Source organism: Nylanderia fulva, unplaced genomic scaffold, assembly GCF_048542155.1.
Source record: "Nylanderia fulva isolate GAGA-0341 unplaced genomic scaffold, ASM4854215v1 Scaffold5, whole genome shotgun sequence".
Taxonomy (NCBI): Eukaryota; Metazoa; Arthropoda; class Insecta; order Hymenoptera; family Formicidae; genus Nylanderia; species Nylanderia fulva.
In genome coordinates this window covers 6268545-6290734 of record NW_028190587.1, presented here as the reverse complement: position 1 = coordinate 6290734, position 22190 = coordinate 6268545, and the positions used below count along the sequence as shown (strand labels likewise).

The following is a 22190-nucleotide window of genomic DNA, read 5'->3' as shown; positions in this document are numbered from 1 at the left end:
ACAAACGATTGTTTTAAAAAAAGCAAGATATGAAGATTTTCTAAGCATGAATTAAAATGTACAAGAAGTATTGATAAAAATTAAAATATATTTTATAGAACTTTTTGGTAGAATGAAAAGAAGTTTATAGATAAGATTAGAAATATTAATTATTAAATATAATATATATATAATCAAATTAAATATATCAATATTTCAAACTCAAAAATATTTTAACAAAAGTCTTTTAAACTAAAAGCAAGTTTACTATTATATTATATCTCATATATTTGACAAGATTTATAATTAAACAAGTATCTAAGAGCAAATTTGTTAAACCTGGGAATACTTGCAACAATATTTTTGTAATTTTTAAATTTTTTGCGCGAAAATAAGAGTTTACGTTCCGCTTTATTATTATTAATCAAATTTCGTGCCACGTTTAACACGGATGTGTTCAAATAACCCGCCACGTATAATTTTAGTCACTATGGCGAATAATACACCCACAACAGCGACTCATCCGACGGCGTTCCGTACCCTGGTGAGATGTACATACAGATCGATAAGTGATGGACCGTAGTCCGGACGGAGCGTACAACGAGAAAAAACATCACGTGTTGATAAGGTTAATCAACGGCGATAACGTGTCTCGTGTCATTCAGTGAATCGTCGTGAACAGCCGCAAACCGAGGTACGTTTCTAAAAATCTTCAAAAATTCTTTCCGCATTCCGAAACGCTTTATTTAATTCCATCGCCACGTCGTAGTGTTTTTGACGCACGAACAGCTGACGCGGCACGACCGGCGTAGTTATAGTCCACAGTTACACGCGAATGCCTCTATACGCGCGCGCTTGCTCGTATCACACATGCGCGGTTCTATTATGAATTGTGTATTGCGAGATAAGGTGCGTGCAATGTGTCTAATACAGATTATGATACCCGAACAATGCTCCAGAAATTATAATTGCAAATAATACTATCGCAATTATTCTCAGTAATTATCAGACGCGCGCTTCTTATCGTCAGACACTTGTTTACTTGCATATGAATGAAGTAATATTATACTTGCTGTAAATTAAATTAAAAAAAAAAATATATATATATATATATATATAATGTATATAAAATTTATATTTTTTAAAAACATTTAATAATATTTAATTTTTTCCAAATTTTCTTTATTTAAACTGCACAAATTATATAGAGATTTAATAATTTTTATACAATGTAAAAATGTAACAATATGTAACATTGATTTTTAATATGTACTAACAATAAGAGAGTATTAGGTTAATGTTATAAAACTTATATTTTTTTAAATCTCTCTCGTTTGTCTCATACTTCTATATAAAATTTTATTTTTCTTTGTCATAACTGATTTCTCATAAAAACCCTTTCTTAATGTCATGAAAGTTTACAATTCACAAAACTTTAATAGAATTTTTAAACGAAAAGAATTTTAAAAAGGTAAAGAGGGTCTCTTTGACTTTTACTGATTACTTGAATTTTTTATAATTAAGTGAAAGAGATACCGCGTCTTCGTTTGTTCTGGCGCGTTTAATTTTTTCTTTCAAGAGAGTAAAGAAAAAATGCCAAATAATTATCATTTTAATCAAAAGAATAATCTCAACTTTCTCTTGCGCATAAAAAATATGATAAATAGTGTGGAATTAGCAACAGATGTTCTATCGAGTTACGTAACAAGTTTCACGAGATGGAAATAAAACCAACTTGTATCGTTCGACTGGATCGATGCACAATGTAAATATAAATGTAAGTTATGCATGTAGGTATGTTTACAAAAATCTTATGTAAATCTTTAATTGTTGGTAATCAATATGACAGGCAATTATTCATTATTAATGAATTATCGAGCGATCGATTTCCTTTATGCACCGTATACAATATGCACTATGACAAATATTATGTAATTCGACCATACGTGACATTTACTAACATTAAAAATTACTGTGAAATTACTGCGTGTACTAAAATATTAACATTCGATCGTGTTAATAATTATCATCGTGATCAATTTATATCATTTCCGTTTAAGTACGTGTGTGTAAGAAATTTATATATCTTATCGTTTGAGATGAGGAAATAAGAGATTTATAAACTCGATATAATATAAATAAGATTCCATTTGTCGCACAATAAGTAAGCTTTCATTACGTCTGCAGTATCTCGAGCGAAAGCACATAAGCAAACATCTTTAAATTAATTGTTCTAAGAAAAAATCGAATAATTCGTAAAGGTAAAATATCACTTAATAATAATGTGTCGTTGATTACCTGATAACAAAATTTTGATATATAATTATATATAAATAATTATATAATTATACATATAATCGTAAAATTATGTCTATTTTTATACATAATTATATAAATATATTTATAAACTATAAAGGTTCATATATAATAATATATATAGCACTTTATCTAATTATGTATAGACATATTTCATATATAATTTTGCGATTATATATGTACAATTTTATATATTTCAATTTAATTTTATGTTGTTATATATATACAATTTTTTGCCGAGTATGTTCAATTTCCAGTGTAGACATAATGCAAATGTTTATATTCTATATATATGTGCGCACGTGTGTGCGGGCGCGCGCGTGTGCAAACGCGCGTGTGTGCGGGCGCACGTGTGTGCGGGCGCACGTGTGTGCAAACGCGCGTGTGTGCGGGCGCGCCTGTGTGCGGGCGCGCGTGTGTGCAAGCGCACGTGTGTGCAAACGCGCGTGTGTGCGGGCGCACGTGTGTGCAAACGCTCGTGTGTGCGGGCGCACGTGTGTGCAAGCGCACGTGTGTGTGGGCGCCCGTGTGTGCAAACGCGCGTGTGTGCGGGCGCGCGTGTGTGCAAGCGCACGTGTGTGCAAGCGCGCGTGTGTGCGGGCGCACGTGTGTGCAAGCGCACGTGTGTGCAAGCGCGCGTGTGTGCGGGCGCACGTGTGTGCAAGCGCACGTGTGTGTGGGCGCCCGTGTGTGCAAACGCGCGTGTGTGCGGGCGCACGTGTGTGCGGGCGCGCGTGTGTGCGGGCGCGCGTGTGTGCGAGCGCGTGTGTGTGCAAACGCGCGTGTGTGCGAGCGCACGTGTGTGCAAACGCGCGTGTGTGCGGGCGCACGTGTGTGCAAACGCACGTGTGTGCAAGCGCACGTGTGTGTGGGCGCGCGTGTGTGCGGGCGCGCGTGTGTGCGCGCGCGCGTGTGTGCGAGCGCGCTTGTGTGCGCGCGCGCGTATTTGTGAACGTAATTGCACCGTTATATGCATTAATAGTTTCGTAAATTGTATTCGGTTCATGATGCGGTATTAAATTTGTCAGTAATTTAACGATAAAGCAGATTTGTTGTGCGATTCACGTAACAAGCCGGCTGCATGTACATATTAAACGTCATTTCCATCAAATACCAATCCTAGAATTATAGAGGGTGAGTTAATACCTTGCGGCTTCAATGGGCATTTGAATTAAAGCACCGCAGTGAGCCACTAAAGATAGCTCTTACCAGGTAATGAAATTTGAGAGAATTTTATTATGCATTATATATTATTTATTGTTATGAGCTTGCTTTTTATCTTGTAATGCGGTTTGACAGTTCCACAAAGAAAGTTAGTTGTTAATTATTTTATTAAGGAGATGTAGCTTTTATCTTAATAAAACTTATGGGAAAAATTTCAACAATTACCAACTACAGTTCCGTGTTATTTAAATTAAATTTTAAATGTTTTAAAAATATAAAGATAATTTAAAAGTTAAATACTATTAAATGTTTAAATAAATAGTTATGCGTTTCGTATACTATATATAAATATACACTATGTATAGTGTATATACATATATGTATATACATAAATATACATAAATATTTATATATATATATATATATATATATATATATACTATATATATATATATATATATATATATATATATATATATATAATATATATTATATATATTATATGTATATATATATACATTTTATATATATATATATATATATATATATATACATATATAAATTATATTTATTTGTTACTATATATAGTTTTAATATCTATGTATATCTTCTGTGCGTTTCTTAGTACATAATCTCAGTCGCATCAAATATAAGAGGCTTAAATAGAGATTACGTAGCAGGATTGTTGCATGCATACTCCTACTCAAATGTATCTGTTGTGGCTATACCTGAAATAGTGCTGTAATTACCAACAAAATTGCCGTTAATGCTAAAGGAAAGCATTCAATCGTGCAACAAATTGTGCAACCGCATCGTGTAACAGTATAATTTCATTAGGCTAATCGCGCAGCATAAATGATGATGAAACTTCTAGAATTTACAGTTGATCTCTCTCGCAAATAATGCGAATTAATTTTGGCAAAACGTCCTACACACGGTTTTAAGAGGTTTTCTTACGCCTTTGTGCAGTTTGACTGTTAGGAATGTCCCGTCAAGCTAACGAGGCTTATGTCGTCGAAGCGGATGACCTTGTGCCCATCTTGACACCTACCGCCGATATTTTACCACGATTAAAGACCTTGGCCGCCCATTTCAACTCCAAATACAATGTAGAACCTTCCTTCTTCGCTCGAGTGCCTGGAAGGTGAGTTATTTTGTTTACACACAACGAGATTATTTTACTTCAGTCTCAATTGTTTGCTTTTTATTACAACGGAATTTATTTAGATTGTAAATTCGACACAATCGAAAATCGAATCTGATCTTGTTGACAATCAGGGAATCGCTCTATTATTAAGCATTCTAAATTATTTTTAATATAATATTGTACGTTGAAACACAAAATGCTTAATTCATATATGATTTCAGCATCGAATAAATAAATATAATATAATATATATAAAATTAATATAATAAAGTTCATAATTATCAGCTATATATCCTAATTTTTGAAACGCGTAATATATCATTATTTAAATACAGTGGAACGTTTTCTGCGGATTTTATAAACTATTTGACAATGACAGATACATGAATAACAGATTTTATAAACTATTTTGACAATGACAGATTTATGAATAATTGTGTATTGTGTGTTTGTTACAGAGTAAATCTGATAGGCGAGCACATCGATTATTGCGGATATGCTGTCTGTCCAATGGCTATTGAACAAGATATCCTTGTTGCAGTGGCATTGTCGAAATATAACGACATTTATCTGACTAATGTCGATCCCAAATACAAGGATTTCCGATGCAGTTTAGAAAGCGTAGGGTAAGCATTATGTCATTTTTAATGAGAATTTAAGATTTTGTTAAGCGAACAGCAACGTTAGAGTTAATTATTTTAAACGAGAATAACCCAGTAAAAATAATTGCTACACAACATTATTATAATAATTTTCACTAACATTATAATGTTGTCAAGTATGTATAATAGTTTTTAACATTGTATGCAACATCATTATGAACAAACTTTGACATCGATTTAGAAGTTTCGGTAATGTTGAATAACGTTTTTAAAATATTTTATTAATATTTTGAGAGCAATATGTTATTAAACAATATTTTTAAAACATATTTATAAAACGTCAGTTAAAATATTTTTTTAATTTTTATTAACACGTTTATTAAAATATTTTAAACATGTTTATAAAACATGATAACGTTTAGAAAATTTATATAAAATCAACTTTTTAAAATGTTGCTTAAATATTTCTTGCTCACTGGGAAGTTAGTTAACGATAAGATAAGTTGGTTAGTAATAATTTATTCGAGAATTGATTAATTAATTTCTTAACAGCTTGTAACACGCGACACATAATTTTTTTGCTTCACTAAAACCTTTTATGATAAATATACATACTTAATATAGCGCAGTGTACTGCACGTGGCATATAATATCTCCTCTATAGCATACTGTCGTGCTTGCAGTTTGCAATCTCCAAGCACTTATAAGCACTTATAGCCCCTTAACAATTTAAGCCTCTTGATCTCCCACGCGGCCATCTTGGATTATGACACCGAAGCCAGAATTATGCGCGCTTTATCCCTATCACACAGCTCACGTGCGCGTTCGTGATTGAGATAACATCCCTACGGCTCCTCTCATTTCGCGTAATTAAATCAAATAAAAATTTAAATGCTTATTTCACGGTGCAAAAAGAAAGATGGATGCGGCCAACACGGAATGCACGCGATCTGTAATAATGTAAGAAAAGCAGATGACATTGTGCTCTCTCGCTCTCTCTCTCTCTCTTTTCTCTTTCTCGTCTCGTAACCCTGTGCTGTTCGTTTGTATTAAATTACCTCCTCCGCGCTTTTTTTGCCCACGATATAATACCCGAGAAGATAATACAAACTTTCTTAATCCCATTCATTATTTAATGTCGCGTAACCACGTCAGATAGCAAATATACCTTATTGTTGGTGGGCGAAATTTAAACAAATATATATATATATATATATATATATATATATATATGTATATTTCGTTATCAATTTTCCGATTTTTAATACCGCACGCGTATATATATTACTTATGCGTAAATTTTGTATGTCATACAAAAAAAAAGAGGAAAAAGAATAGAAAGCCAAAGAGAGAGAGAGAGAGAGATGGAATTGTATGAAATCCGATTAAATCTGATAACGTTATCGTGCTCTCTTTCTCAATTCCGGCTGCATTCTATAAATATTTAAGCCGCGTAACACGCAGTCGCGCATATTACAGATCTTGTATTAATGATAACGAGAGCGGGCCGGCCTGGTACAAATATTTTCTGTGCGGAGTAAAAGGAGCACTGGAAGTAATCCCGGCAGACTCAGTTCCCATGGGAATTCTGGTTGCGATATGGGGCAACATCCCTCCTAATTCTGGCCTCTCGAGTTCCAGTGCGCTCGTCTCGGCCGCGCTTCTTTCAATTGTGCAAGCCAGTCAGGTATTTATCTTACGCAGAATGTTAAATATCATCAAACTTCGCACTTTGTTATTTGACAATATTAGTTATTTATTAATTGTATTTAAAAAATAAGACTAATAATTAAGGGGAAGTAAACTATTTCCGCTTGGATATATTGCAAAATGAGAGTTTTAATTTTTGGAATTGTTCTTTACGAAATTTCCTCTAGTACGAGTCCTCAATCAGACTTTTATGGACTTGTACGAATGGATGAAGTGACGTATTTGTTGTCGACTCGAAAAGTATGTGTATTGTGTTTCAAAGTGGATCGAGAACTACCGATTACTATCCTATAAAGCATTTTTCTATTACTTCGTTGGCGTCTTGGAATATAGATCTTATTTCTTTGGCAGTTTCGTATTTGCTCGAATGGATATCGAACGCGACATTAGTCACCGCAGATCTTTTGAGATACTTCTTTATACTTCGTCTTAGTGCGCCATTATCTTGTTCTTCTCAACTTCTTGCTATGTTCATATTTCTCGGTTCAAGAGTTTTCATCTTCAAGTTTGTTTCGTAAGAAAAAGAGAAAGTTACCTTTAATCTTAACTCAGATTCTAGATATTATTAGCCATGTTTTATCGACATAAATCAGAATCACGCGCCGATATCATCATTCCATTCCGTATTTGTATTGGTATTGTAGCGTCAGTTATCGAAGCATGAATTGGCGACTATCAGTGCTCGAGCAGAGCGACATATCGGAACTCAAGGTGGAGGAATGGATCAAGCTATCGCTTTTCTTGGAAAACCTGGTGATTACAATCTTATTATTTATTATTGGATGTTTTATGTAAATTGAATTATTAGCTACTAATTAAAAATAATTTTTCAAATTTTTAATTATATACAATATATATTATATAATGTACATAATATTATGTAATAATATTTTTTATATATTATTTCACACTCGAGAATTTTAAATTTTATATTTTATTTTGCGACTAAATTGCTATGAATGACTTCGAATAGATTTAATTTTATTATATTATATATATAACTAAAAATAATATATATATATATTATAATATAAGTAAAATTATATAATATAATGTATAATAAATTATAATATATATAATATTATATTTTATATTAATATTTATATATTATATAATATATAATATAATAAAATTAAATCTATTTAAAGTAATTCATATCAATTGTTTAGTCGCAAAATGAAATATAAAATTAAAACTTCTAGAATAATGATATAAAAACTTCGAAATCTTATTTTTTATTTCCTTATAAAGGTTCTGCTAAGTTGATAAACTTTAACCCTTTACGTGCCATCGATGTAACATTGCCAGAGAACGCAGTCTTTGTAATAGCGCATAGCCAGGCTTATCACAACAAAGCCTCGACTACCGACTTCAATCTCAGAGTTGCAGAATGTCGATTAGCTGCACAGGTATTGTTACGTCCTATTCGAAGAATTTCTTTTTATTACGAAGACACGAGAAGAATACGAGCTAGAAGAATACCAAGACGTAGATGATTAAAGGGAATCGAATCCGGGTGTATCAATTATCAGACAACTGCTTTTACCACTAATTGTATAAGCCACCTCGGGCTTTCTCTTGATACGCTTCTGCTCGTTACGTATCTCTAACACTTGCTTACTTCATTTGTAAATATATTATTACTCGCGAATATCGATTTCAAATAAAACATAATTGTTAAACGGCTCAATTCGATTCACCCTTTCAAATAACGTTGAACTCTTTAAAGATCTGTAAATATTTGTGAATACTTAACTATTTTTTAGTTTGAGCAACGCTGAACCCTTTAAAGATCTGTAAATATATTCACGAAAAGAGACTCTCCGAGGAGAGGAACAAGACTGGTTTTTCAATTACGCTTCATCTCTCGTCGATTGACATTGATCGATGCACCTTGCATTTATATTCAAAATATTTTCTAACTCTTTTTCTCTTACGCCTTTCTTCCTTTGATTTTCCCTTCGCTTTCTGAAGACATTCTTCTTTATTAAAAAACAGAGATATAAATTTTACGAAAGCGTATACGCAATTATTTTTCTTTCGCGATATTACTAGGTCATTTCCCAAAGAAATAAGTAATGAAACCTCTTTTTTTTTTAATTTAGATGATAGCTAAGAAGAGAAATATGGATTGGGAACATGTTCAAAGATTAATTGACATTCAAGAAAAGCTCGCCTTTGACTTGGATGAGATGGTTACTGTAGTAATGACAGACCTGCACGAGCAGCCATATACTCTTGATGAGGTATACATTGTTGCGCTATAAAAGGGAAGTGAGATTTCTCTTTTGCACAATATCCTGACATGGATCCTCCTAGAAATTATTAAAAAAGCACGTCGGGACAAAATAAACTTTATAAACTTTGCTATAAAAAATGATAAAAAGCTATTCATATATTTCAGATGTATATACTTCTCAAGCTAACTCACAATCAGTCATATTAACTTGCTATTAAACGAATTTCTCATTGTTAAAGAAATTATATATTATCATTAATTATTATAAATTATTAATTATTATTAAAAAAAATAATAAACAGCTATACACGCATTTCGAGTATTGTAATTATTAATCTGTTCGATTGTGTCAAATAATTTACTATCAAACGAAATTCTCGTCTGCGATGGAATTAAAGGTCTATATATATATATTTTATCGACAAAATAAATGCTTCTCCTCCGCAGATCTGCGAGAGCTTTGGTACAGACCATGAACGATTGAAGAAAACGTCTCTCATCAGTTCCTTTAATACCTCGCAAACGTTCAAGCTGCAGCAACGGGCTTTGCACGTTTTTCAAGGTAAAAACATCAATTTTCATGCGCTGGTAAATCGTAAAACGCAGTTTTAAATCCGATAAATCAAGAGAGCTTACCCTCTCGTTCTCCAACCTAATGCATTAACTTAATTGTTTCGCGCAAGCAAAGATCTCGGTTGAACTTTACGAACTTTATGCTCATTAAAAAAGAAACATTCAAAAGTGTACTATTATAAAAGTTAGAGACGCGCGCGCCTGTTCTCTTCCCATTTATTCTTCTAATTATAAAATTATGTAATCGTTTTTTTGTCCTATCTCCTAATGTTATCATCGCTAGCAAAAGGAAGCATCAAAAGTTGCAAATCGAATTATCGTTCTACGAAGTAGAAATTACCGCGTATTAGTCCGGCTTTGTGCGCGTAAAAATATAGCGGTGAGCAATCATATATGTGCATTGTTCTATAAAGCTATTTCGATGGACATATTATCCTCTTAAATAATTTCGAAGCCAATTTGAGCTCGCATTTTCAAATTAAATGTTGTAGAAAAGAGAGAGAGAGAGAGAGAGAGAGAGAGAAAGAAATTAATTGTACAAGAGCAAAAATTGACGTTTGAAATATAAAATTTTAAATGTTCTCCTCTTTATAAGTGTTATAATTACTAACTTTATACTTTATAATTATTTATCTGTATTTCCAATGCAACGATAAATTATACGATGAAACGTCACATATTAAATAATATTAAATCGATTAGCGCCTGATTAAGCATTCCGCTCTTGGCTGTCACGTTACGTCATCGTCAGATTAAAAAGCGTCTTTATTATATTATGACATCCAGTAAACTCGTCCCGATCAACTTGATTTTACAGAGGCCAGCCGAGTGCTCGCGTTTCGCCGTATAAACGAGGAAAGCGGCATAACAGAGCTCGAGAAGCTTCAACATCTGGGCAGTTTGATGTCGAAGAGCCACGCCAGTCTTCATCAATTGTACGAATGCAGCCATCCCAGCGTGGACTCGCTCGTCGAAAGAGCCATGCGTTGCGGCGCATACGGCGCCAGACTCACCGGAGCTGGGTAAGTATATAGTATATATTTAATACCTCCGAAAGCGCGAGATAAATATAGAGATGCAGATGGATCGGGAGCTTCCACCCGCTTATCTCTAATATCGACGAGTACGCCACATATATATTATATAGCGCGATATGATTAATATATGCCCTATTAAAGCAGTAATAATCCGCGCATGTAGTACGGAAAATGTGAACTCCCTTTAAATGAAATTCTCTATTCGACTCTCTCTCTGTTCCATCGAATGCGAAATACTTCTTACAATGAAGAATTTATTACACGATAGCTGTATTTAAATTTTCTATTGAAAAATTATTTTACAACTAATTTTATTATGTTAAAAATAAACATATAAATTAATTCCATTGAACAAAATTATTTTATAATATATATTATATTAATATAAAAAGAAAAATTATTTTTTAACTAATTTTATTATGTTAAAAATAAATATATAAATTAATTCTATTGAAAAAACAATTATTTTATAATATATATTATATTAATTTTTGTTCTCTTCGTCGTTCCGTAATAAAAGTAAAACAAATTTCTATTCACGTGTTGCACACAGCTGGGGCGGTTGCATCGTGGCAATCATTGATAAAAACGAAGTTCAACAATTCGTGGACACTCTCCGAACATATCTCTATCAGAACAGCACAAAGGACCGGACGGAGCTAAAGGATATGGTGTTTCCGACGGCACCGAACCAGGGTGCTGTTATTTACACTGTGTCAACACCGTTTTGAATCGTAAAGCCCGCGGTATATAATAAATATTGCGGCTCTCCTTGGCTCGCGTCGTCCCTCTATTGACATTCCATTATTTTCTCCTCGCCTCACTTTACTTTACGTGTCTGTTTCTCTGACCTGCTTTTTTTTGTTTTTCACCACGAATTCTAATTGACGAAAGAATACCACTTGTGCCATTTAACGTCATTGGCGTTCGAGTCTAAAATTCACTGCCGAACGAATCGCAATTATTTCCAAACGTTGCTTCTTGCCATTTAATTATATTTTATACATTATAAATTCTTTTTCATCATGATATCAATTAAATGTAGTGTCTTATAATAGCATATTATACATTCTCGAAGACTGACACTAATCCTTCAACAATTTTGTCAAAAATCAACATATATTGATCTTTTTTTCTTACAGTTATTGCATGTGAAAATATAATTTTAATATATGTGGAAAGAGTTATATAATTTGCTATTATATAAATATAAGAAGTCTATTATTAGCCTAATAGAAATAAGCAATATTTAATAATTAATATAAAGAATTATTCATATATGATAATTATATATTGTAACAGTTTTTGACATATTGTGACAGTGTTTGTAGCAGTTACATGAGATAATTATGAATAAACAATTTGCAGTGAAATATATCACTCTTAGCGAATATGTAATTGCAAATCGATAAAGAGGTAATAACCCAAGTTTAAAAAATTTTAAATGTATAAATAATTTATTAATTTTTCCTTTTTAATTATATGTTTTCCTGCGTCAAACTTTAAGATAAAAATCTCTAATAAACTTCTAATGAGATACGAGCAAAGTTAAGTTAATGAATAACGAGAGATAAAGTGGAATATATCGTAGCAAAATTTCACTCAAACTCTCATACTCCTATGTTAAATTGCCACCATTGCGTGTTGCATACTAAAGTGTAGAGTCTAATATAGTCATAAAATATATGTTCATAACTTACACGTGTTTACTTTATCATGTTGTACCTTGTATCTAATCATAATATGCAATGAGAGTATGATAAAGTAAAATGTTTCTTTTGCATAACTTTGCTAGCAATTATTATTCATAAAAATAAATTATCATTAAATGTGCATTATTTTGATATTTATATAACTGTGCAAAGAAAATACTACGAAAAATTTCTATTTGCGGAATGGGATGCTGCACTGTCCGAAAGTCCGACCGGATATTGATTTTCCACCGCCTGTCCGTGTCGATAAATTTTACTGCAAGTAATCATCGGTACCGCACCTTGAGAAGTCACTTTCGATTTCAATTACATCGATGTTATTGCATCGATAAAACGATCAACCCCGGATGAGGAACATATTCGATTGAATTGAAATCAAAATCCTAACTATAGAGGTATTGAATAAAACGTTGCGTCAACCAAAATATATATTGACGTAACAATTTTTCACTCGAAATCGCAATATTTATTTACATCCATTTATTTTACGAGATATTCGAATTACAAAATTATTATTTGAATTAAGTAAACTGATATATAAATCAATAAAAAATGTTAATTTTAAAAGTTTTCAATAATGGAGATTAATTTTTATCGGTTTTTAGTAAAATAGTTTCTCTGAATAGAGCTAATTAGGAACACTAATTTTTATGTTTTTCTCAAACATAGATATATTTAATATCATTATTAAATATATTGAATATATTTAGAAGATGCTTTTTTAGTCAAATCTCTTTATGCATTTTCTCAGAGGAAGCGGGTTTCTCTGAAAATTGCAAGACTAGTTAGCGAGCTTCCTAGACTTCATTTTCCTAATGTATCCTTTACGTAACACTGTTTTAATGAAATATGTGATACACAAGATCTCAGTTATGCACTCTTTTCCAGCGGAAAAATGTCTAATGAGGTTCGAAAAAATATAAAAAATATTTAATTATAAAAATATTACATTAAGCAGATGTTTTGCAACGTTTCAACCGATATTAAAGAGAAATGCCGACTTTTCAGTATCTATTAAATATCATAAATATTTAAATGCGAAAATTTTATTGCGCAATTTTAATTTAACGCAAATGCAATATTTAATATAAATAAATTATGCATATATATATATATATATATATATATATATCTACGACGAAGTAATATCTATTATGCCAGAAACTTCGCGTTTGTTTCGCATTCACGCTCACTACGTTCGTAATTTCGCGTCAGACATTAATACGCAGCTTTAATGACTGCTGTAGCGTGAATACTAGTTCTACTTAAGGTCAACCATGCAACGAGGGCACGCATGTAGTAGTGAAGGCGGTATAATGGCGCTACACGTACCGCATGCTTGCAAATTATACCCGGTATTACTATCGCGTAAGCAAAAGGAACGAAAAGGAAAACGGCGAAGATAGGGTTGTACTAAATCATAGTTGACTAAAAAGAGATATCGCAATTTTTTTTTTATCTCAAGACATCTTATACATGGACTCTTGCTCGGGATAAACTGGGTTTGCGCGCACATAAATCAAAGTCAGGAGTCAAATTACAAAGTGGGTGTGTGTATAAAACTCTCTTTACAAACTTTTTCCGCACATTTTTAACAATTCCCTTTCCATTTTGTATTTTGTTTGCGCAGTTATATTAGCATCAGTTAAGCTTGACCGATCGTCCATCTCTTTTCCAGTTCTATCTTCGGAAAGAGAGCCAATCTCAATTAATTTGAATTAATATTTCACGCGCGCATGCAAGAGAGAGAGAGAATAATCGATAGGCAGATAAAATATTCGCGTAAATTATTTCGCACTTTCACGTTTATTCGCAGAGTTATTGCGCAGGGTTGAATTAAACTTGTCGGTTTATCTTGTTTGTCTCTGTAGATTGGACAAAGCGGTCAGGCAAGCGTGCATTTGACCATAGAGTAACTAAAATTAAAGCATCGGAGCAGTTGCTCCGTCAGAGAATAGGATAAAGAGAAGTTTTGGTCCATATAAGAGAAGCATCGTGCTCTGGCGAAAAGAAACTTAACATTTATTTTTCTTGAATTTTATTCGAATATCGATCAGCGGGTATCTATTGCAATTGAGAAGGTTAAAGTTCATAATTTATATACGAATAAGAATAAAAAGAGAGTCGTATATAAAGTGGAATTCTATAAATTATGAATTTATTCCAATATGACTTTGAATTCATCATTGGTCTTTAATACATTTTTATACGCTATATGAATTTATCAATCTTCTTCTCCCTTCTATATTACCAAAATATATTTAGCATGAATATTATATTTAAAATAATTAATTAAACATATTTGTTTCAAATCTTTCAACAAAAAAGAATAAAGTCAGTTTGCTATTTATTTTTACACTAAAAAAAAACTATTAAATTAATAAATATATATATTTATTTCAATACTGCTTTATAAATCATTTACTTGAAACAAATAAATATTCATATCTGTTTTAAAATTGAAAAGGGTTTTCTTATATGAAATAAATATTTTTTACATCAAATCAATATTATTAGTTTCAAATAAATGATTTATTAGGCAATATATTGAAATAAATATTTATTCAAATTCAATAAATTTTTTTTCGGTATATTTGACGGTGCAATTATCGACGACTATTGAATGTCGGCAGCTGGTATCGACAAGAATCACGTCTGAATGTACGAGAGGGAAGTTCGACACTTCGATACGGCACCTTTAAACCACGCACCACGCGTTTTGTCCATTGTTCACACTTTGGGGAGAGAACGTGGGCGAGAGGAACTCGTTCTTTTTTTATGCTTTTCACCTGTAGATCAGATTTCTCGAAGTACGTGTTCGCCATTCACGATAGAACGTCGATTTTCCATTTTTCTATCCTAAAATTCTCGCTCTATTATTTCTAGCATAAATAGTGATGAATAAAATCAGTCTTTTTTTTCCTTTCAGTGGAAATACCATTCCATTGTGTTTTTTTTTTTTTTTGCAGATTTTATTGTGTTCGATAGAATGGAAGATATGAATATTTCATGCCAACCACCCGTTTCACCTAAACAGAGGCGAATTTTATTCCATTTTTCTCGATAACATGGTGGAAATGCGCGCTATCGTTTACATAGAATGATATACATATATATGTATACATGTACGTGTATTCTTTTAGAGCCATTGAAGCAAGAAACGAATGACAGTTTATCCCAAATCCTATTATAAAGAAAGAGAAATGGGAGGGACGAAAACCAGATCGAATCTATTTCCAGAATGTATCTTGCCTCGCCTATACACGTCCGATATATCCCTCAACATCGTTAAACGATAACACGCGGTCATTGATATCGCAGAGCGTGCTACTAAACACGTAGGCTGCTTTTAGATTATTATATTGAACCCTCGTTTTTGGGAGAAGACTATGCAGGGTGTCCCATTTTAAAAAACACACCTCGATAATTCTTCAACAAGGCATTTCAGCAAAAATGTTTCAGACAAAAGTTGTATGGTTTCGAGGAGGACATAAGATTGTGCCATTGATTTGATCTTGAAAAATCATTTGAAGGTCACGTGAAGGTCAACTTCAATTTCTTAAATAAAACCATCTATTTTTCATTGTATATTCTTGCAGCTTTTCAAAACCCTATATATAATAAAGTATTTTTTTTAAGAAATTGACCTTCGCGTGACCTTCAAATAACTTTTCAAGGTCAAATCAATGGCACCATCTTATGTCTCCCTCGAAACCATAAAAATTTTCTTTGAAACTTTTCTCAACTCTAAAACATTTTTGCTGAAAATGCTTCGTTGAAGGATTATCGAGGAATTATGCGTTTTTTTAATGGAACACCCTGTATATGTATAAGCAATACCAAAATGAGAGATTTATGCCTAAAGAAAGAATCATCTCGTTAGCGAATATTCCGCACGTGCGTATATCAACGTGAGATCGCGTGATCCGGAAGAGTTAAAGCTCAGTCCGCCACGTGATATTTGTTCTCCGAAAATTTACCACCCTATATATCACAGTTTCTTATACTATATATCTTAGCTGGATATATCAACATTGTCACGCGTCTGTCGTGAAAGATTTAGGATTCAATTTATTTGAAAGGCCTGCACTTGAAATATATATTGTAAGAATTCATGTTCTCAGCTCTTATGAGTATTCGCTGATATTATGTGTCTCTAAATAAGAAAGAAAAAAATATGTTCTCCTTGGCAAACACGTTAGGCGTCGTAAAGTTTCCCTAAGAAAAAATAGTAAATAAAAAATGCTCTATATGAATCTTTTTTCAATATTATAATCTAAATATTTTTCTATTTATAGTTTAAACTATATAAATTTTAATAATTATATTTTTATTGTTATCATTATTATGTAAAGTATAAAGTAATTAAATTTTCCATAGTTTTCTCTCGCATATCTATCTTTTCTTCTGCAGATGATTTACTTGTTCAAGTTTTAAATATATGCATAATATATTGAAAAACTACTACGTAACTAATTAAGAAAGTACAATTTATTTTTATATGAATAGCTTGTCGCCGATCGCGTCTGAAGACTTTAAACTTAGTGAAATGCCTCAATATAAAAGAAATAAATGAAGAGCAATCTTTTGTTGAGAAAGTACAAAGCTTAATACTCTATTCATTCATCTTGCTACTTTCGCAAGACTTCTCTAAGGATACAAACTTTTGAAATTTCAGACTCACATACTCTGAAAGTAGCTTACAAGGTATTTATTCGTTATGTAATTTTTTTACGTAAAACTTGAAAAATATAAATTTCGTATATTTATTGTGCCATACATTTTACAATTCTCTCTCTCCCTCTCTCTTAAGTTAATAAATTTCATGAAATCTTACGTGAAAATATACATACTCAAAGTTGAAAAAAAAACTAACAATAAGAAAAAAATTCTTTTAATTGTTTTAATTATAAGATAATTTTTAATTAGATTCTAAGTTTTAAGCTTCTAAAAACCTTCTTTAAATATAGTTGCAAGATTAAAATCGCTATATAGATAATCTCGCAAAAAGAGAGAAAGAGAAAAAAAAAAGAAAAAAAAATAACGATTCGATAACGGTATATTTTTATATTTATAATTGAATAAATCAATCGATTGGCTGGAAGAATATAAGTCAACTTCAAAAGAATGAATTTTATTTTAACAATCAAATTGATAGAATAATCTTTGAATTGTGAAAGATTTTCAAATTAACTAAATTTTCAGTCAATTAAAAATTTGTGTAGCTATTTAAAAGAAATTTTGAAAAAGAATAATTTTCTCTAATACAATAAAAATAATTACAAGACTATGTTTTTTTAATCCTTGTCAAAATAATTTATGCTAATCACAAATTTCTAAACTATCATATTTCAAAAATCTTTATTTTGAGATATTTTAAGATAAACATGATATATTTAAGATAACGATTTATTATCGGAAGTCTAATATAGTACAAACATATAAACATAAAAAATAAAGAAAAAACTATGTAAATAACTGCATGAAAAAACAGTACAGCCGGAAAGTTTGCGACACTGACAATGAGAAATATCGTTCATTTATCTCGAAGGCTTAATACTGTGTCTTATTATGGTCAAAATGGGGAAGAAAAAGCGGATAAGAAAATTTTCATTTAAATAGGTACCTCATAAAGAAACCGTACATTAACAATACGAGAAAAAGATATAAATAATCATTCTAGAACCGGTATTACGTTGAAATAAAAAATTATTTTTATCATCCTTATAATTATGATAAACGTATAAAATACTACATAATAATTTTTCGCATCTTATACTTTCTCTGCGCTATACAAACACGCTATTGTTGTCATTCGCGGGATGAAACTCGAGCGGGAAACACTGTGCATTGTTGCATTATTGCATTTTTTCGAGCATAAATACTAAGAAACATGTGACAAACTCGTGATTATTTTTTACGATTATTATAATTATTATAAATCCGCGCGATTAATCAATTTTGATAAGAGCAATTTTTAATTATGGTGATTATTATATTAAAACAAAATTATTTATTTCGATATATATTCATCTCCGAAATAGGATTTGAAACGAAATCATAAATTACTACTTAATTCTTGTTCTATTTAAGATGATAATTTTTTGTCCAATATTTAATTTCAAACTTATCTCTCATCGTGCTTTAAAACTTTCGTCAATGTAAATGTAACTTGCCAATTACGTTTTCGAATTAAAAGTGGGAAATAATGAATTTTATGTTGATAGATGAATCATCGAATCGAGAGATTTAGGTAATGAAAAATTGTGATGTATTTATCATTTATTAATATTAATTTAAAATTTTCAAAGAACAGAATATTCAATAATAATTAATAGCTTTTGAACTTTCTATACTCGTGACATTCCAGAAATTTCTATTAGCAAGATTTTAATTAATTCTTTGTCGCTTTGTAATTAATCGATTTCCTCTGTATATATTTGGCTTATTTTTATTATAAATTTCAACTGAAGAGGATTCAAACAAGAATCAAAACATTTATATATATATATATATATATATATATATAAATTTCAACTAAAGAGGATTCAAACAAGAATCAAAACATTTCTATATATATATATAAATTTAAATTTAATATTAAATTTTAATTTAATGATAGAAATGTTCTGATTAAAATTATAATATTGTTCAAATTATATATATGCATAAAATGATATATTCAATTTAGAGTTTAAATTTAAATATTATTGTTACATTGAGAGCCTTATTACAGTCCGAGTAATTAATGCCTATAATTGATTAAAATATGAATAATTATTCTCATTACTTTTAATTATATGCACCGACAACTGTTTCGTCCTTCTAAAAGTTTATGTTTATTATTACAATATTCTACGTATTCTATTTTGTAGTATGTTAAATTATAAAATATATTTTTATAAAAGCTTTATAAAAAAAAATATTTTTTGTGAAAAAAGAAAGGAAATAGCACGTATATATACATATGACGTGTATTGCTTATACACAAACATTTTGTAGTTATTCGAGCTACCAGACTCGAACAGGCAGGTAACGATGCGAATAGTTTTTGTGTGTATCGTCCCATTTATCTCCCAAAATATGATCGACAAGTATTAGATATCAAACGTGATTATTCTTACAAACAATTAAAATTAAAAATTATTACTTGCACGATTAATTAATTCTTGCAATTATTCATAAGGTATCGCAGAGATGATTTTTCCAAAAATATATGATCATGTAGAAATTGATATATGACAAAAAAATAGAAATTCTAAATACATTGAAGTCAAATATACATTTTCTATATTGCGCTTAAATTTTTCATCTATTTAAGTACAATACGCTCGCCTTTTTTTTTATGCATGGATCGAGTAATTTAGGTAATGGAAAGATGCAAAATGCATAAAAATTTGATATTTTGCCATTCATGATTTATTCAATCAAAATCATGCAAGCAAAGAGTAATTCAATCAGTAAAGAGATGATATACATTAACGTTCTTTCTATAAAATTTTAATTCCCACTCATATATTCACATTTACGTTATAATAGAAAATAGTAATCGTACTAAAACGAGAACGTATGCTATTTGTCAGCAACAAATGTAGCATCAGTGAGGAATTTGATCGCGCAATTTTTCGAGTACCGAACAAATTATAGTTTTGTGCGATCGAAATTTATGTATTGTTCTCCTATTGCAATATAATAAGATTCGTCGTGTAAAATGTTACGAAGACATCGTATTTCACGGATTAGTGTACTCATAATCTCATAATCTCATTAATTAATCATATTAATAAATAAATAAGAATAAATGTATGGGTATCACGATGGAACAGCGAAAGATAAAACAATCATAGGTTCGGGTGACAACGCGCTTTATATAATTAATTATTTAATTTATTTTTTATTATTTAATCTATTGTATTATTTGTTACTTGTAAAAATAATTGCTCGATAATCTCCGTAATAATCTCAGTTTTAACATTATTATTTAATATATAATGCATGTAAAAATATATTCTAAATTTTTTCTAAAATACATGCATGTACAAGTAGAGATATATATCGCGTAAAAAATAAAATTTTAAATTTGTATATATAATATTTTAATATATATTAAAAATATTTAATATTTATTAAAATATTATATATATAAATTTAAAATTTTATTTTTCACGCAATATAAGTATATCCCTATTTGTACATGCATGTATTTTGTTATATCCTTAGCATGGTCAGAATTTAGAAGAGCTTATATGGAATGGAAGAAATGTACACACACAGTATCCATTGAATAACAACGTATTTTTCCATCAAGAGAACGTAATCTCTGAGACTCCGTTGGCAAAATAAATTCAACCAGCTTCTCCCTTACACTGATATATATGTATTTGTATATATGTGTATGTGTATGTGAGAAAAATAAGAGTTAACGAAGTCGTACGCACATAAGATTTAGATTTTTGAATAGTAAACGCACGTGTTTTATTATATAGTTTATAAGGTAAATCTTCCATACAAATTTAATTTCACAAATATTAATCAAGCCTTAACTTTACATAAAAAATAGTAGAATTACTAACTTTTTGATTATATTTCGATATATTTCTCTCTTTTTCTCTTTCTTATTTATTCCTACGTTTTATCTTTAAAAATTAAAATAAGATAACATTAATTTTGAAAAGTATATATTTATACACGTTTATGTACGAATTCCGTGAAAGTTATAATAAATTTAAGAGAAAATATGAGTATTTGTAACGTGATATTTGTTTGAAGCAACATAAATTAAATTTTGGCGGCTTCAACGTGGTGCATTTTGATTACACTTTGATATCGTCTACTTGCGATCAATATAGATTGTAATTAACTAATTGTTCGTCAGCCATAATTTCCTAACTTTGTGCTAAAGCGCCTTTAAATTACTGCGACAAAGCACAAGTGTAGCCTTTGACGCGCAAAAACGTCAGTTCCAGTTTTACGCGTCACGAATATATTCCCATCTCTACCCGCGGTCTCTATCGTCGTTATAATTCAGAATCAAGAGAGAGAGAGAGAAAGAGCTATATGTAGACCCACAGAGAATCAATAGGATGTGTTCGTAAAGATTCATTCGGAAATGTTCGGGCGAGATAATCGTGGATAATCGATATGATTTCAATCTCGCGAAGTCGAAATCAATTCGCGCGATTTGATTTGTTTCATCCCGTCCAATTCTTTTTCAAAATCCGACGAGTGCACATATAGTATGTACACGTGCTTCATCCGCTTTGTCGATTATCGATTTCTTATTTCGAGGAAAGTATAGTATCGACAGTGATGGGTAAGATATATTTAAAATGTATCTCGATATAGATACAGATATGTGTGAAAAATTTATATCTAGATACAGACACACAAATTAAAATATAAATACAGATACTCAGATACTTTCAAAGTATATCAGATATTTTTAAATTATATTTTATCGTAATAATGCGGTAATATGCACAAAATGTACTGAATAATTCTGTTATTCATATTTTTGTTTATATTACGACTTTATTCGGTGAAAAATGCCTCAAAGATATTGTCACTCAAACTATTTCACCATGGTACTAAAATTTAACCAATGCTTAATAATCGGTGTTGATGACGATATGTTGATAACTAGTCTTGATCTTTTACAAATTTAAAGAATTGGGCTATTCAAAAAAATATGTGAAAATGTATCTGCAAATG

The 22190-nt window shown here is 30.8% G+C and overlaps 1 protein-coding gene across 3 annotated transcripts; it reads left to right on the top strand.

Moving 5' to 3' along the window:
- The first annotated feature begins 519 nt into the window (after window positions 1–519).
- Window positions 520–12466, top strand: Galk (N-acetylgalactosamine kinase). 3 transcript variants are annotated; one of them, XM_029316777.2, is made up of 10 exons: window positions 520–673; window positions 4429–4603; window positions 5065–5232; window positions 6688–6895; window positions 7563–7671; window positions 8170–8327; window positions 9024–9164; window positions 9605–9719; window positions 10548–10752; window positions 11321–12466. In XM_029316777.2, exons 2-10 carry the CDS (start codon window positions 4443–4445, stop codon window positions 11496–11498), a joined length of 1443 nt encoding a protein of 480 aa, XP_029172610.1. In that variant the 5' UTR covers window positions 520–673; window positions 4429–4442; the 3' UTR covers window positions 11499–12466. The 3 variants fall into 3 exon arrangements, with proteins under 3 accessions (XP_029172610.1, XP_029172612.1, XP_029172611.1); XM_029316779.2 differs by lacking the exon at window positions 520–673 and adding an exon at window positions 1493–1756; XM_029316778.2 differs by lacking the exon at window positions 520–673 and adding an exon at window positions 1812–2240.
- The last annotated feature ends 9724 nt before the right edge of the window (window positions 12467–22190 follow it).